Raw genomic sequence first — 13810 nt, forward strand, 5'->3', positions numbered from 1 at the left:
AGATGACAAACCATTCTGTATCTTTGAATGTCAGGTTATTTGTGGATCTTCTTTTTGAGAACACCCTGTCTGCTGCAGAGTAGAACCTGACACAGCCCCAGTCTGAAGCGCAGCAGCTGAAGAGTTCAGTCAAGAAGCTAGAGAGACAGGTGGAAAACTATAAGAGCAAGGTACAGTTGATCAGCCTATCGGAGTGTCGGCTGTACTTCAATCAAGGTGTTATAATCCAGCTATAATGCTGCATGCTATCCAGTCTGTAGCTAAGATTTTGAATTGATATGTGACAATTGTGCTGCAGGTTCAGAGGGCCCGCTTAGAGTCAGAGGACTACTGCTTAAAGCTGGAGAGCTCAGAGACGAATCACAGCACCCAGAAACAGCTTGAGGAGTAGGTCCGGGAGTGCAGCATCCTCTCCAAGCAGCTGGAGCAGCCCCTCAAGGCCAGACAGAGACAGGTCTGTCTTACTACTGAACATCACTCAAATACCTGTGCAGTCTTTCAGTTTATGTTTCAGTGTCAATATTTAAATTTAGTGTTTTTTTAATGTTCTTTATTAAGTGTCAACTTGATAATTTTGGTTGGACTTCTTCAACTTTTATGTGGATCAGAGCCTACAGCGGGCTTTATTCAAAGAGGTTCAGCCAGGCCAGGGCTCTGGACCTGGAGAGTCAGTTGGGACTCAGTAGGACAGAGCTCAGTCAGTTACGCAGAAGCAAAGAGGATGTGAGTGAGACATTTTAACCCACAGACCTGGTTTTCTAGAGAGTTATCTATATGTGTTATACATTATACATCCAATATCTAGTAAAATATTTGTTACAACTTTGCAAACAATTGCAATGGACAGGAATACTATTTATACAAACTATAAAATCTAAACACCATAATAAGGAATGATACACAACTATGATAACTCTGTCAAACTGAACTGATATGGAAGTCCTTCTTTCTTTGCAGATGGAATGAATATTCTGGAATCAGTTGAGGAACCTGAAGGAGAGACTGGAACAATCTGACTCCACAAACCGCAGCCTGCAGGATTATGTTCAGTTTCTCAAAGCTTCATACAGTAATGTGTTTGGTGACTCTGTCCTATCAAGCTCTCGACACACACACTCACCAATCGGATTGAATATTCTTAGAATTATATTGTATGAGCTGTATGAGTTCTATTTTTTTATATTCAGTTGAAATGTACTGTACTGTTTAACAATAACAATAACAAATGCTTAAAATGAGAATGGACAGTCTGGTGTGTTTCACAAACAACAAACTCAGAAAATGAAGGAAAAAATCTAGATAGTTATCCAGCTTTTACACCCAGTATTTAGATGAGCATTGTTCACAACATGTTACGATTTTACCCATTATGAGGGCAAAGTAGCTTTGAGGATAAACAGCCTCGACTCGGAACCATAGATTTATCAGAGCCGGAAATGGACCACGTCGGAGTTTGACTTTCAGTGGCATTTATACCGCAATCAACAGCTAGCCTAATAATCACCTGTCTCTTAAAGTGTTTGTCGTGTGTTTATTTACACGCCAAAATGCCTGCTGAAAGTTTACGATGGGATACATTGGAGGCCTTGAAAAACTCACCAAAGGGAAGACTGAAATACAACCCAGACTGGCTCGAAAAGGGGGAGGTAATGAACGTTAGCATGCTAACTAACGGCTTCACATATATAACGTTAGCTCAAAGGTTCAAAGTTGTTTCGTATATGTTCTGCATTCGCTAACTGACAAAAACAAAGTTACAACATCACCAATATAATTATTAGCCTGCTACCTTGCTGGACCATGGTATGTCTACGATTTCAGTATTCTAGCCAACATTGGACACGTTTTAAATACGCATTTAATTTAATTAGATATATGATAACGTTACTGGTATGATCCTTTCTCGTCCCTGCAGGATATTTTGTCAGGTTGTAATGAAGCTCCTAGCTTGTCCCCACTCTCTGGGCTCATCTTGAAGAGGCTTAACATGAGCCCTCGAGCGCTTCAGAAGACCTGCTCATTGGGCTCTGCTTCCACTGACCCAAGCACAGGCCTGTCTGAGGAGGCCCCAGTCTCCTCAACCAGCCCCTTCCCTTCAGCCAATGCTCAGCCCACTCCCCTCTCTTCTCCACTACTGGTCCCCAGGTTGAAGAAAGTCACAGAGCAGGCAAGTCTCTTTCCCGCTTTGTTTATACCATTATGTAACTCCCTCTGCACACTATTTATTTTACATTCGTATGAACTCACCACATTTGTCTTCATATCGATCCACCGCAGATTGTTGGTGATGAGGACAGTGCCCCAGATGCCAGCAACAATCTCAGTCCAGTCACCAACCCCATTTCTTCTCCCACCATCTCACTGCTGTCTCCCAGGGCAACTCAAATGGAAGGATGTATACGCATTTGTGAGGAGAAACATCGTGCCAAAGCTAAGGTTGCAAAAGCTCCTTTTCTTTTTTTCTTAGTTATCTTGTTCATGCATCAACATGGCATAATATATTGAATGCATTAACAGCAATTACCGTAACCAAACCAACATTGTAGATTAGAATGGTAAATGTGATACTGGTGTGCCATCCCCGCGGCCTCCGCAATGTATTAGTCCACTCAGACAGGCGTGCATCAGACAGGTGACCCGTGTACCATAACAACAAAATATCTACAGTACAGTCAAAAGTTTAAATAAGTGCTTCACAGAGTTCAAGTAACAAACACTTCTCAAGATCAACTGTTCAGAGGAGACTGTGTGAAACAGGCCTTCATTGTCAAATTGCTGCGTAGAAACCACTACTGAAGGGAACCAATAAGAAGAAGAGACTTGCTTGGACCAAGAAACACAAGCAATATCCTTTGGTCTGATGAGTCCAAATTTGAGAATTCTGGTTCCAACTGCTGTGTCTTTGTGAGACGCAGAGTAGGTGAAGGGATAATCTCTGCATGTGTGGTTCCTATTGTGAAGCATGGAGGAGGTGTGGGAGTGCTTTTCTGGTGACACTGTCAGTGATTTTATTTAGAAATCAAGGCACACTTAACCAGCATGGTTACCACAGTATTCTGCAGCGATACGCCAACCCATCTGGTTTGCGCATAGTGGGACGATAATTTGTTTTTCAACAAGACAATGACCCAAAACACACCTCCAGGCCGTGTAAGGGCTATTTGACCAAGAAGGAGACTGATGGAGTGCTGTATCGGATGACCTGGCCTGCACAATCACCCGACCTCAACCCAATTGAGATGGTTTGGGATGAGTTGGAATGCAGAGTGAAGGAAAGGCAGCCAACAAACTACTTCAAGACTGTTGAAACATTCCAGGTGAAGCTGGTTCAGAGAATGCCAAGAGTGTGCAAAGGGTGGCTACTTTGAAGAGTTTCCACATGTTTAACACTGTTTTTGATTACTACATGATTCCATATGTGTTATTTCATTGTTTTGATGTCTTGACTATTATTATACAATGTAGAAAATAGTACAAATAAAGAAAAACCCTTGAATGAGTAGGTGCGTCCAAACTTTTGACTGGTGCTGTATATATTGCATTATGTTAAGCTAGCATTTCATACCTAATCTAGACTCTTGAATGTCCTGGTGCAGATGGAGCTGAGTCTGAGGCAGGAGCTGCAGGAGAAGCTGGTGGCCTCAGTTGCGAGTCGTGAGTCGGAGCAGCTCAAACGCTTTGAGGAGTTGATGGAGCTGAAGCAGAGACAGGAGTACCAGAGTATGAGGGACATGATGGAAAGAGAGTACGCACTGCTAGTTTTTATCTCTAAAGCATAATCGTCTCCTTTTCACCCACCAATATGTTGCTGTCCCTGTGACAGAATTGAAAATGTGTTAAATGTCAAGAATCTTCATTTGCTGCTTGTCTTTCTCTTGTTTAAAAGAACACAAGAAAGCATTGGGCGCCAAGAAAAATTGAAAGAAGAGCACAAGAACAGAATAAAGGTATTGAAAGTTTAAATATTGGAATGTCAGAAAGCAAAATGCAAAACAGTTGTATTTAGATACAGGTTGAAAAACCTCCTCTGCCCCTCTCAGATCCTGAACCTGCGCCTGCGGGAAGCGGAGCAACAGCGTTTGCGGGAGGCGGAATTTGAGAGGCAGAGACAGGTGGAGGGTAGGGAGAGACTGCGTGCTCTCAATGCAATCCAGGAAGAGATACTTCAACTCAATCAGCTCCTGGAGCCGGCCGCACCCACCCAGTCAGGCCCCTCCCCTGATCTCACATCCTATAGCACCCGTGCCAACCAGCTATGCTCCCAGGTGTCAGAGGTGGTGCGCATGACAGCGGAGGTCAGTGTGATTCTCTTTATCCCTCATCTATGATTGTCTTTGTCGAAGTAGACCCATGCTTTGGGGGAGTGGGGAATAATATCTATTGTTTTCATCCTGTGTATGACCTTTTTCTGTTCAATATGGGTAAGTCGTTGTGATTGTGATTGTGTAGGGGGAGTTCCCCAGTGTGGAGGACATGACGGTGGCAGAGCGGGCACTGCATGAGATGAGGTCACTCATCCGGGTGATGCAAGAGGCGGCTGCCCAGGCCCAGGAGAAGAGGAAGAAGCAGCAGGAGGAGGAAGAGGAACGCAGGAAGATGGCAATGCTGCAGGCCCAGCAGGAAGAGCAGAAGAAGAGTGCAGCTCTGTCAGCCAAAGAGAAGGCACGGAAAAAGGGTAAGGAGAGGGAGGATAAATGGATGGATGAAAGGATTGTCTTTGTTTGGTTACATAGGGTATGTACGAATGAGTGAAAGGTTAGGTAGTGAACAAGGGGTTTAAAAAGCACTCTTCTTTCCAAAGGCCTGCAGACCAAAGCTGAGCAGAGCACCCTGAAGTGGTACCAAGAGCTGCAGGACTCCGCTAACCAGTGTGCACAGTCTTTTGAAGGCTTGAACAACACTAAGGATATTCAGGTTGGTTGAAACTGCATGGGTGAGGAATGAATTGTGCCATTATAGGAAAATGCAGTTCCCATATTATGATACACCTTCACATTAAAAGCTAAATTACAAACAAATGGCAACATTACCCTTTTGTTCCTATTACCTTTTACATTTGTTTTTCAGACAAAGAAACTAAGAATGGAGCTCCAGAAGGCAGCCACAATCCCTGTCAGCCAGATCTCCAGTATCTCAGGTGCGTCTGGGTTATGGAGAGGGCTCGGAGGCTTATAATGACAATCATTTTATCTATGGGAAAGTGAAAGAAGGTGAACATTGCTATAATAATCGTGAGATTGAAATTGTCTGCGCGATGTTTGTCAAATACCCAGGTTCCAAGCTCAGGGAAATATTTGACAAGATTGACAAGCTGTTGTCTGGGAGATCAGTGGTATCCGGAGGGAAGTCTGTCTCCACCTCCCAGCATCCCAACGGCCTGGACTTTGTCAGCTACAAACTGGCCGAGAAGTTTGTGGTGAGTTCACATGACCTTGGCTTGAACTGCTGGAGACACAGCACTATTGGTCTGTATTATCTCTTTACAATTCTATACTTCTTCCTAATTGCCTAACTTTTCTGTTACGTTTTATACTCCCATAGTCATACAAATAAAAGACTGTAGTGTCTTTTCATAGAGCTCTTAAATGTTTCCTTGTCCATGTGTTTCTCTAGAAACAAGGAGAGGAGGAGGTGGCGTCCCACCACGAGGCAGCCTTCCCCATCGCTGTGGTGGCCTCTGGGGTGTGGGAGCTTCACCCCAAAGTCGGAGACTTCATCCTTGCCCACCTTCATAAGAAATGCCCCTACGCCGTGCCCCACTACCCACCTATGAAGGATGGCACATCTGTAGAGGAATATCAGAAGTCAGTGAGGCATCACACTGTTTTGCAATGCATCTGGAACGAACTGTAATGAAACAGAAATTGATGTAATTCCATGACTTTGGGTTGAAAACACCAATGCTGCATTTCAAGTGCGTTGCTTCCACAATCTAAGCAGATGAGGTTAGTTGCTCTGGCTGAAGTGTTGTTCTGTGTCCCACCAGAATCTTAGGCTACCGTGTGGAAGATGGAGGGGTGGAAGCTCAGGACAGCTTTTTGAAGAGGATGTCAGGAATGATCCGCCTCTATGCTGCTATGATACAGCTCAGATGGCCTTATGGCTCCAAGCAAGGGGTATCGACAATCCTACATTGTTTACATAACGAATGCTAATATCACTATGTCAAAGCACTTCACTGACCCCCCCCCCCAATTGTATACTGTTATTAGGCTGACCTTTTATTATCATTGTGTCCAGCCTGACCCACATGGGCTGAACAACGGCTGGCGCTGGCTGGCTCAGATGCTGAACATGGAGCCCCTGGCAGACGTCACGGCAACACTCCTTTTTGACTTCCTAGAGGTGATGAGTCATGTCTCTGACACCTGTCTCCAAAGACTGTCTCTGGACTAGACATTTTATGCAGGTCACTGACGTCCCCTGTTCTCGGTCTTCCCTTAGGTCTGTGGCAACGCCCTGATGAAGCAGTATCAGGTTCAGTTTTGGAAGCTCATTCTGCTCATCCAAGAGGAGTACTTGCCAAGGTACAATCGCCACTCTCAGCAGTTCAGTTTTACATCAGAACAAAATAGTCTGCTGTAACTTTGTGGTACACTCTACCTTGGCCGCTCTGTCAATGCTCAGACTTCATGTTGTCATTTGTCCTTTCTTAGGATTGAAGCTGTCACCAGCCAAGGCCAGGCGGGCTCAGTCACGAGGCTCAAGCAGTTCCTGGAGGTGAGTGTGCTGCAAGGCCAAGTATAGCACAGTATCATAGGCACCGTTGTTTAACTGACACTGATGCACTGTCTGTAAAACCTACTGAACTCTTAAAATTGGTCAAAAATGATCCTGTGTTTTCTTTTGTCTCCCTATCAGAGTTCATTAAGAAGCAGGCAGATCCCTCCCCCCAAAGGCCAGCTGAGCTCCCACTTCTGGAGATCCTGAGTGGGGGATGGAAGGATGGGGAAAGAAGGTTTTGGACATGATGCATCAGTTGGATTCAAGGCTGCATCACCCCAGTCTACAACTCATAGAATGCACTAGGTAGAGAAGCTCAGTCTTGATGTGGAAGTTATGTTTGAAATGATGCACTATATCCTGATCAATTTGCTTAATAGTATGTATACTTAGTATAGTTGGCTAAAACCAAATTATAACTGGCTTGTATCGTGACTGCAACATGAACCATTTTATCCAATCTTCGTGCTAATCCTACTACATAGTTATATCTGTTGTTTTTCTCCTTACCCTTGTTGAGAACATTATACTAATAGGGTAGTTATGTAGCTTCTTGCTGTACAGTTGAAGGCTTTTTCCCTGATTCAGTGTAATGTGATTAGTTTGCTTTACCAAATTCATATGGTATTACTTATTTTAAACTGAGGGATTTCTTTCCCTTTTTGTTTCTATTTGTATTTATTTTTTGTTGACTGCTTTTAGATCTGAGTACTCAATCATGACGTCCCCTATTCAAGTCATTTTGTCAGGGTGGTCATAATGGAATGGAATCCACCAACATGTTTATAATTTGTACATTGACATGTAATTAGCTGTTTTTATATAGTGTGAGGTTTGCATTTACTACTCTGTTAGTGCTGAGCTTGTACCAAACCGTTGAGGCTGCGTTCACAGGCAGCTCAATCACAGATCATAATTGGGTTGCCTGTCTAAATGCAGTCTTAGAGTGAAATTAATAATACAGGTGTAACTTGTAAAATAACAATGTATGGTGTTACGTAATTAAAACATACTTTTATTTAACCTTTTTACATGTATGCACATTAGACTGGTTAATACATAACAAGTTTGTCCAATGGTAGCTCCCAAATTATTAAACCCATTTCACTTTGCACACTTAACAGCCATCCTGCATAATTGAGAATACATTTTCTGCTCATGACTGGAACCCTCGAACAAGCAGTCAGGAAGTTAACATCCTGAAACAGGTAGCCATAAGATTTGAGTATACTTTCCAAAGCATTACAAGTGTATTTCATAACTTAGGGAAAATTTCATGGAGTCATCAAATGGCATGTTAGTTCGTTAAATTTAAACCTTTGAATGGAAAATAAAACTGGCAAAAAATGAAACCCAAAATGCTAAGACTGGAGGTAATGTAAATTTTGAAATTTGAAATTTAAATTTGGTTTTACCCATGTCATACATTGTTCAAATCTGCAGCTTTGACACTGGGGACACAAGGTGGACAGTAAAACAAGTATAAACAGCTAATTGCTGCCAGCTTTTTTTTAAAAAGCAAAAAATCATTGGGTGCATTTTCACAGACAATATATCAAGGTTGGGAGTAGATTTCTGTAAATTGCAGCAGGTGCAGAAGGTCCTTAGGACAAAATGTTATTGCATTTCTGCCTATCATGCAATCTTTACTTAACACAATCACTTTTCCCATCTCATGACATTACAGATTTAGTCTTAGGGCTGGAAGTGCTATTGAATTCAAGTCTCCTAGCATTGGTCAATGTTTAGAGCAGGATCAGTTGTGGTCTTCATGGCTTTCTGTAGCTTTCTCCATGCGTCTGTACCAGCTCTTCACCTTGGTGTTCTCCATCATGTCATTCCAGGCCTCAAGACCCTCCATCACTCTCAGGACCCCATACACTGCCTGCAGAGAGGAGAGTCAAGGACAATCAGCAAAACATACTTTGGCTATTGTAAACAAATAGTCTCATCAGGAAATCTGCATCTTAGACAAAGTAAATACAAGTTCTAGAATTCTAAGATAATGCTTCACATGACAGATGTGATGCTCTTACCAGGTCAGCCAGATTGGGCTGGTCTCCAACCATGAACAACTTCTTGCCAATGGCCGACACCCACTCATTGACTGCCTTGTACAGATCCTGTACAGATCCTGTCTGCAGGATAGAGGCATTCAATTTAAACAGAGCTCATCACTAAGCATTATTGGCTAGTTATATACAGTGGGGCAAAACAGTATTTAGTCAGCCACCAATTGTGCAAGTTCTCCCACATAAAAATATGAGGCCTGTAATTTTCATCATAGGTACACTTCAACTATGACAGACAAAATGAAAAGGAAAAAAAAAATCCAGAAAATCACATTGTAGGATTTTTTATGAATTTATTTGCAAATTATGGTGGACAATAAGTATTTGGTCACCTATAAACAAGCAAGATTTCTGGCTCTCAGACCTGTAACTTCTTCTTTAAGAGGCTCCTTTGTCCTCCACTCGTTACCTGTATTAATGGCACCTGTTTGAACTTGTTATCAGTATAAAAGACACCTGTCCACAACCTCAAACAGTCACACTCCAAACTCCACTATGGCCAAGACCAAAGCTGTCAAAGGACACCAGAAACAAAATTGTAGACCTGCACCAGGCTGGGAAGACTGAATCTGCAATAGGTAAGCAGCTTGGTTTGAAGAAATCAACTGTGGGAGCAATTATTAGGAAATGGAAGACATACAAGACCACTGATAATCTCCCTCGAACTGGGGCTCCATGCAAGATCTCACCCCTTGGGGTCAAAATGATCACAAGAACAGTGAGCAAGAATCACAGAACCACACGGTGGGACCTAGTGAATGACCTGCAGAGAGCTGGGACCAAATTAACAAAGCCTACCATCAGCAAGGGCATTGAAGATGAATCGTGGCTGGGTCTTTCAGCATGACAATGATCGCAAACACACTGCCCTGGCAACGAAGGAGTGGCTTCGTAAGAAGCATTTCAAGGTCCTGGAGTGGAGATGCCATAGAAAATCTTTGGAGGGAGTTGAAAGTCCATGTTGCCCAGCAACAGCCCCAAAACATCACTGCTCTAGAGGAGATCTACATGGAGGAATGGGCCAAAATACCAGCAACAGTATGTGTAAACCTTGTGAAGACTTACAGAAAATGTTTGACCTCTGTCATTGCCAACAAAGGGTATATAATAAAGTATTGAGAAACTTTTGTTATTGACCAAATACTTATTTTCCACCATAATTTGCAAATAAATTCATTAGAAATCCTACAATGTGGGCCTCCCAGGTGGCGCAGTGGTTAAGGGTGCGCTGCTGTACTGCAGCGCCAGCTGTGCCATCAGAGACTCTGGGTTCGCGCCCAGGCTCTGTCGTAACCGGCTGCGACCGGGAGGTCCGTGGGGTGACGCACAATTGGCCTAGCGTCGCCCAGGTTAGGGAGGGGTTGGCCGGTAGGGATGTCCTTGTCTCATTGCGCACCAGCGACTCCTGTGGCGGGCCGGGCGCAGTGCGCGCTAACCAAGGTTGCCAGGTGCACGGTGTTTCCTCCGACACATTGGTGCGGCTGGCTTCCGGGTTGGATGCGCGCTGTGTTAAATAAGCAGTGCGGCTTGGTTGGGTTGTGTATCGGAGGATGCAGGACTTTCAACCTTCGTCTCTCCCGAGCCCGTATGGGAGTTGTAGCGATGAGAAGCTAGTAGCTACTAAAAGCAATTGGATACCATGAAATTGGGGAGAAAACAGGGTTAAAAGAAAGATTTTTCTAATTTTGTCTGTCATAGTTGAAGTGTTAAATTACAGGCTTTTCTTTTTAAGTGGGAGAACTTGCACAATTGGAGGCTGACAAATTACTTTTTTGCCCCACTGTATCAGACAACCACACAAAATGTTTTGTCACCCACATACTTTTCAATCTTTTTGAGATGACAAACATGGCAGCTGCTCCAACATACTTCGCAAAGAAGTGCCAAACGGACAATATAGCCAAAGGATGCCAGGGCCTCTCCAGTGGACCGGTACACGTTGGGCGAGATCAGGTGAACCAGCCAATCATCTGCCCACTTACGCCATTTGATCTCCTCTCTGAAGATGGACAGTGAAGAGAAAGGGACATTTAAGCCTAGATGATGCTTGACAGAATCTATCAAGAATAGTGATGCACAGTAGGTCTTTAGAGAGGTTTGGACAAATGCATTAATTTTCATGAATAACATTGAGAATTGTCATTATGGGCAGCAGTAATTTGGCATCCAATGTGTTCACCTACTTGCTGGTCTTTCTCTGGGTACATCATCTGACCTTCAGCTTCATTCACCATTACTTGTTGTTGAACTCTCACCTCCTTCCCCTTCTCATTGACCACTTTCATCTCTGGGTAACAGCGCAGAATCTCTGAGATGGTTTTATCTCTGGAGGAAGAGAGAGAATTCAGAATGCTTAGTTATCATGATCAAGAAGGACCACTTTATGTAAAAGAATAAACAACTAGAACGCTTCTCAGGAGGTAGCTACTTACTTGCTCACCAACTGTCTTCAAAGCGCTGATTATTACTGAGGAATTGTTCAGTTGCTGATAGGTCAAGAGCACAGAAGGAGAGCGATCACATGACAAGTTTTCCATCATCCCATAGACACCTGTAACTAATACCAAGCCTAGCCATCAGATCTGACCCACTTGCTTACAGGTGCACTATGGTCGGACAGGCTTCCTGTGTAGATTAAGACACTGTAGAGCCGGTGCGAGAAATGTACTTCAAATTATCCCCACTGTTACACAGAAGACAGAGCAACTGCTAAAAAAACTAGAAGTCGTCCAATCTTCTCTTTGTAACAGTTAGGCTGATGGGACTATTCGGAGAACGCACTTCTTATCCCTGGAATGAGGTATGTTTTCCAAGCCAAATATATACAGGAAGCCTGTCTGACCCTAGTGCAGCTGTAAATAACCACATCATTGTTCACCATTAGGATTGGCATTTTTCTGTAAATTGACCACTTGATTTCCTTCCTCATGACAGGGTTGACCTCCACAATCTCATATGGAAGCCGATGGTAGTCCAGAAAAGCTCGCACTTTACTGCAGAACGGGCAGGTCTTGTACTGGTACAGGGTCAACTTCAGGCCACCATCAGAATAAGCCTGTGGAAGACGTACAGGTCAGAAACATTTTATGAACTGCAAAAATATTTTAAAAGGCCAAATGTGGTTGAACGTGGATGTAACATTAGGCAAACTACATGACAAAAGTACACCAGCCAGTAGTTCTGAATGTGGCGATGCGTTCCATCTGATTTATTAGGCAAACCACAGACAAGTTGCCATGCTTTGCTTCAGGTAGACTATATGGACATCAATGAAAATACATTTCATAGCTAATATTATTGCCTATTACCTTGGCATCTTCTTCTTCAGCAAGGTGATGTTGGACAGACAACTGTATTGTTTTCTACAAGCCAAGTCCCCCTCCAAGCAGAAACGCACATCCCAGGACACGGCCACCGCGCAGAGGGGTGAAGGGCAGTTTGGATCGGAATCCTGAACCGCCCGTTCCGTGTGCCCTGATTGATCTATGCAGCGAGACCCTTGGAACCAGAGAGGCAATATTCCCAGAATATTCCCAGCAAGACATGCTGCAGACTCCAAAATGTGCCAGCCGATCTTACCGACAGTTCTCGCGCAGGAAGCTGCCATCTTGCTTTTACATACATTCCCACAATGCAGTGCGTAGGGACTTGTTCAAGAACATATTATCGATTTACGAATTGGTGGGGTGTTTGGGTGTTCAAGAGCATCAATGTTTTAGAAGCTTAAGGTCGGACATACTGTAAAAAAACGTCTGTCTGCTACCGAAGAGCCGGACAGAAGGCAGAAAATAGATATTTGACATCGGTAGGCCAGTTATTTTTTTGCCAGTCTCAGTGCACAGCTGTAAATAATTTCCTAACATAAGATAAATGGACAGAATACATCTCTGCGTGATGCTGCTATGTACACCAAAGCAAAATGATAGGATCAGGCATTATATGACCCGTCATTTGTATTATTTATTTAACTTAACTTGTATGACTATTTTGGGGCGAGGGTTAAATTAACAATTTTAAATAAAGAAATCGCATGAAATTGTTCAAATCAGACCAATGCGCATTGCATGCTTCCCCATGGTTGCAGGAGGGCACAATGAAGATAGAGGATGAAGATAGAAATTAAATGCACGAATGCTGCAATTTACTGTGTAGTTTAGACTAATAGCTGAATAGACGTAACTGTTGTCCTACTACAGTAACTGTTGTCCTACTACAGTACATGTCATCTCAAGGTGGTGCTGGACTCACTGCACATTTCCACAAGGATAAACATACACGCTGATTTGATGCACGAGCATCACTGTGGATAATATCGTTATCAAAATGCTGGATGCTGGTGCAGAAGAAAAGATAATATATCCTGAACATGCACGAGAAGAGATGTTAAGGTCATGAATCTGAGAGGATGATAATGCTGGAAAAACAGGTATGCTAGTTACCTGGGAAACATTTAGTATGTGAGATGCACCTGTCCTGTCACTCTTTTGTAGTGTTGCATAGACCCACAGAATAAATAATACACCATCATGTTATTATATTATATTTTACTTTGGTAGATTATTTTAACCTGAAACCTCACTGGATGAACCCCTGACCTAAATGCATGTGAATAGTAATTTGTCAGCATGCCCATAACCCCCAATATGTTTATGACTTTCTTGGATGTGTGGATAATTCTCCCAATGGTCTACTACGCTGAAGCTGAAACATCATCCCCTCATCATCATTGAATGAGCAAACATCATTGGAACTGCATCTGTTAGTCAGTATCCTTGGATATGGTTTGAATGTGATACACACACACTCTCGGAACAGGAGGAGGTCAAAAGGGGGGTGAGTGTAACGGATGTGAAACGCTAGCTTAGTTAGCGGTGGTGCGCGCTAAATAGTGTTTCAATCAGTGACGTCACTTGCTCGGAGACATTGAAGTCGTAGTTTCCCTTGCTCTGCAAGGGCCGCGGCTTTTGTGGAGCGATGGGTAACGATGCTTCGTGGGTGACTGTTGTTGATGTGTG

General features: G+C 43.3%; 1 protein-coding gene, 1 long non-coding RNA gene and 1 pseudogene across 2 annotated transcripts; 2 read left to right on the forward strand and 1 right to left on the reverse strand.

The window, feature by feature from the left end:
• The first annotated feature begins 1291 nt into the window (after window positions 1-1291).
• On the forward strand, window positions 1292-7754 carry gle1 (GLE1 RNA export mediator). The gene is made up of 16 exons (XM_035735756.2): window positions 1292-1646; window positions 1916-2167; window positions 2278-2436; window positions 3597-3745; window positions 3887-3947; window positions 4041-4295; window positions 4450-4675; window positions 4802-4914; window positions 5068-5137; window positions 5274-5416; window positions 5614-5804; window positions 5987-6116; window positions 6241-6345; window positions 6445-6527; window positions 6657-6720; window positions 6862-7754. The coding sequence occupies exons 1-16, from the start codon at window positions 1548-1550 to the stop codon at window positions 6928-6930; spliced, it is 2169 nt and encodes a 722-aa protein (XP_035591649.1). The 5' UTR covers window positions 1292-1547; the 3' UTR covers window positions 6931-7754.
• Window positions 7718-11737, reverse strand: LOC118357841 (prostaglandin E synthase 2-like; annotated as a pseudogene).
• A 54-nt stretch (window positions 11738-11791) lies between these two features.
• LOC127911675 (uncharacterized) lies at window positions 11792-12845 on the forward strand. The gene is made up of 2 exons (XR_008078861.1): window positions 11792-11867; window positions 12124-12845. It is a non-coding gene; the product is annotated as an uncharacterized LOC127911675 (long non-coding RNA).
• The last annotated feature ends 965 nt before the right edge of the window (window positions 12846-13810 follow it).

Source organism: Oncorhynchus keta, chromosome 25, assembly GCF_023373465.1.
Source record: "Oncorhynchus keta strain PuntledgeMale-10-30-2019 chromosome 25, Oket_V2, whole genome shotgun sequence".
Classification (NCBI taxonomy): Eukaryota; Metazoa; Chordata; class Actinopteri; order Salmoniformes; family Salmonidae; genus Oncorhynchus; species Oncorhynchus keta.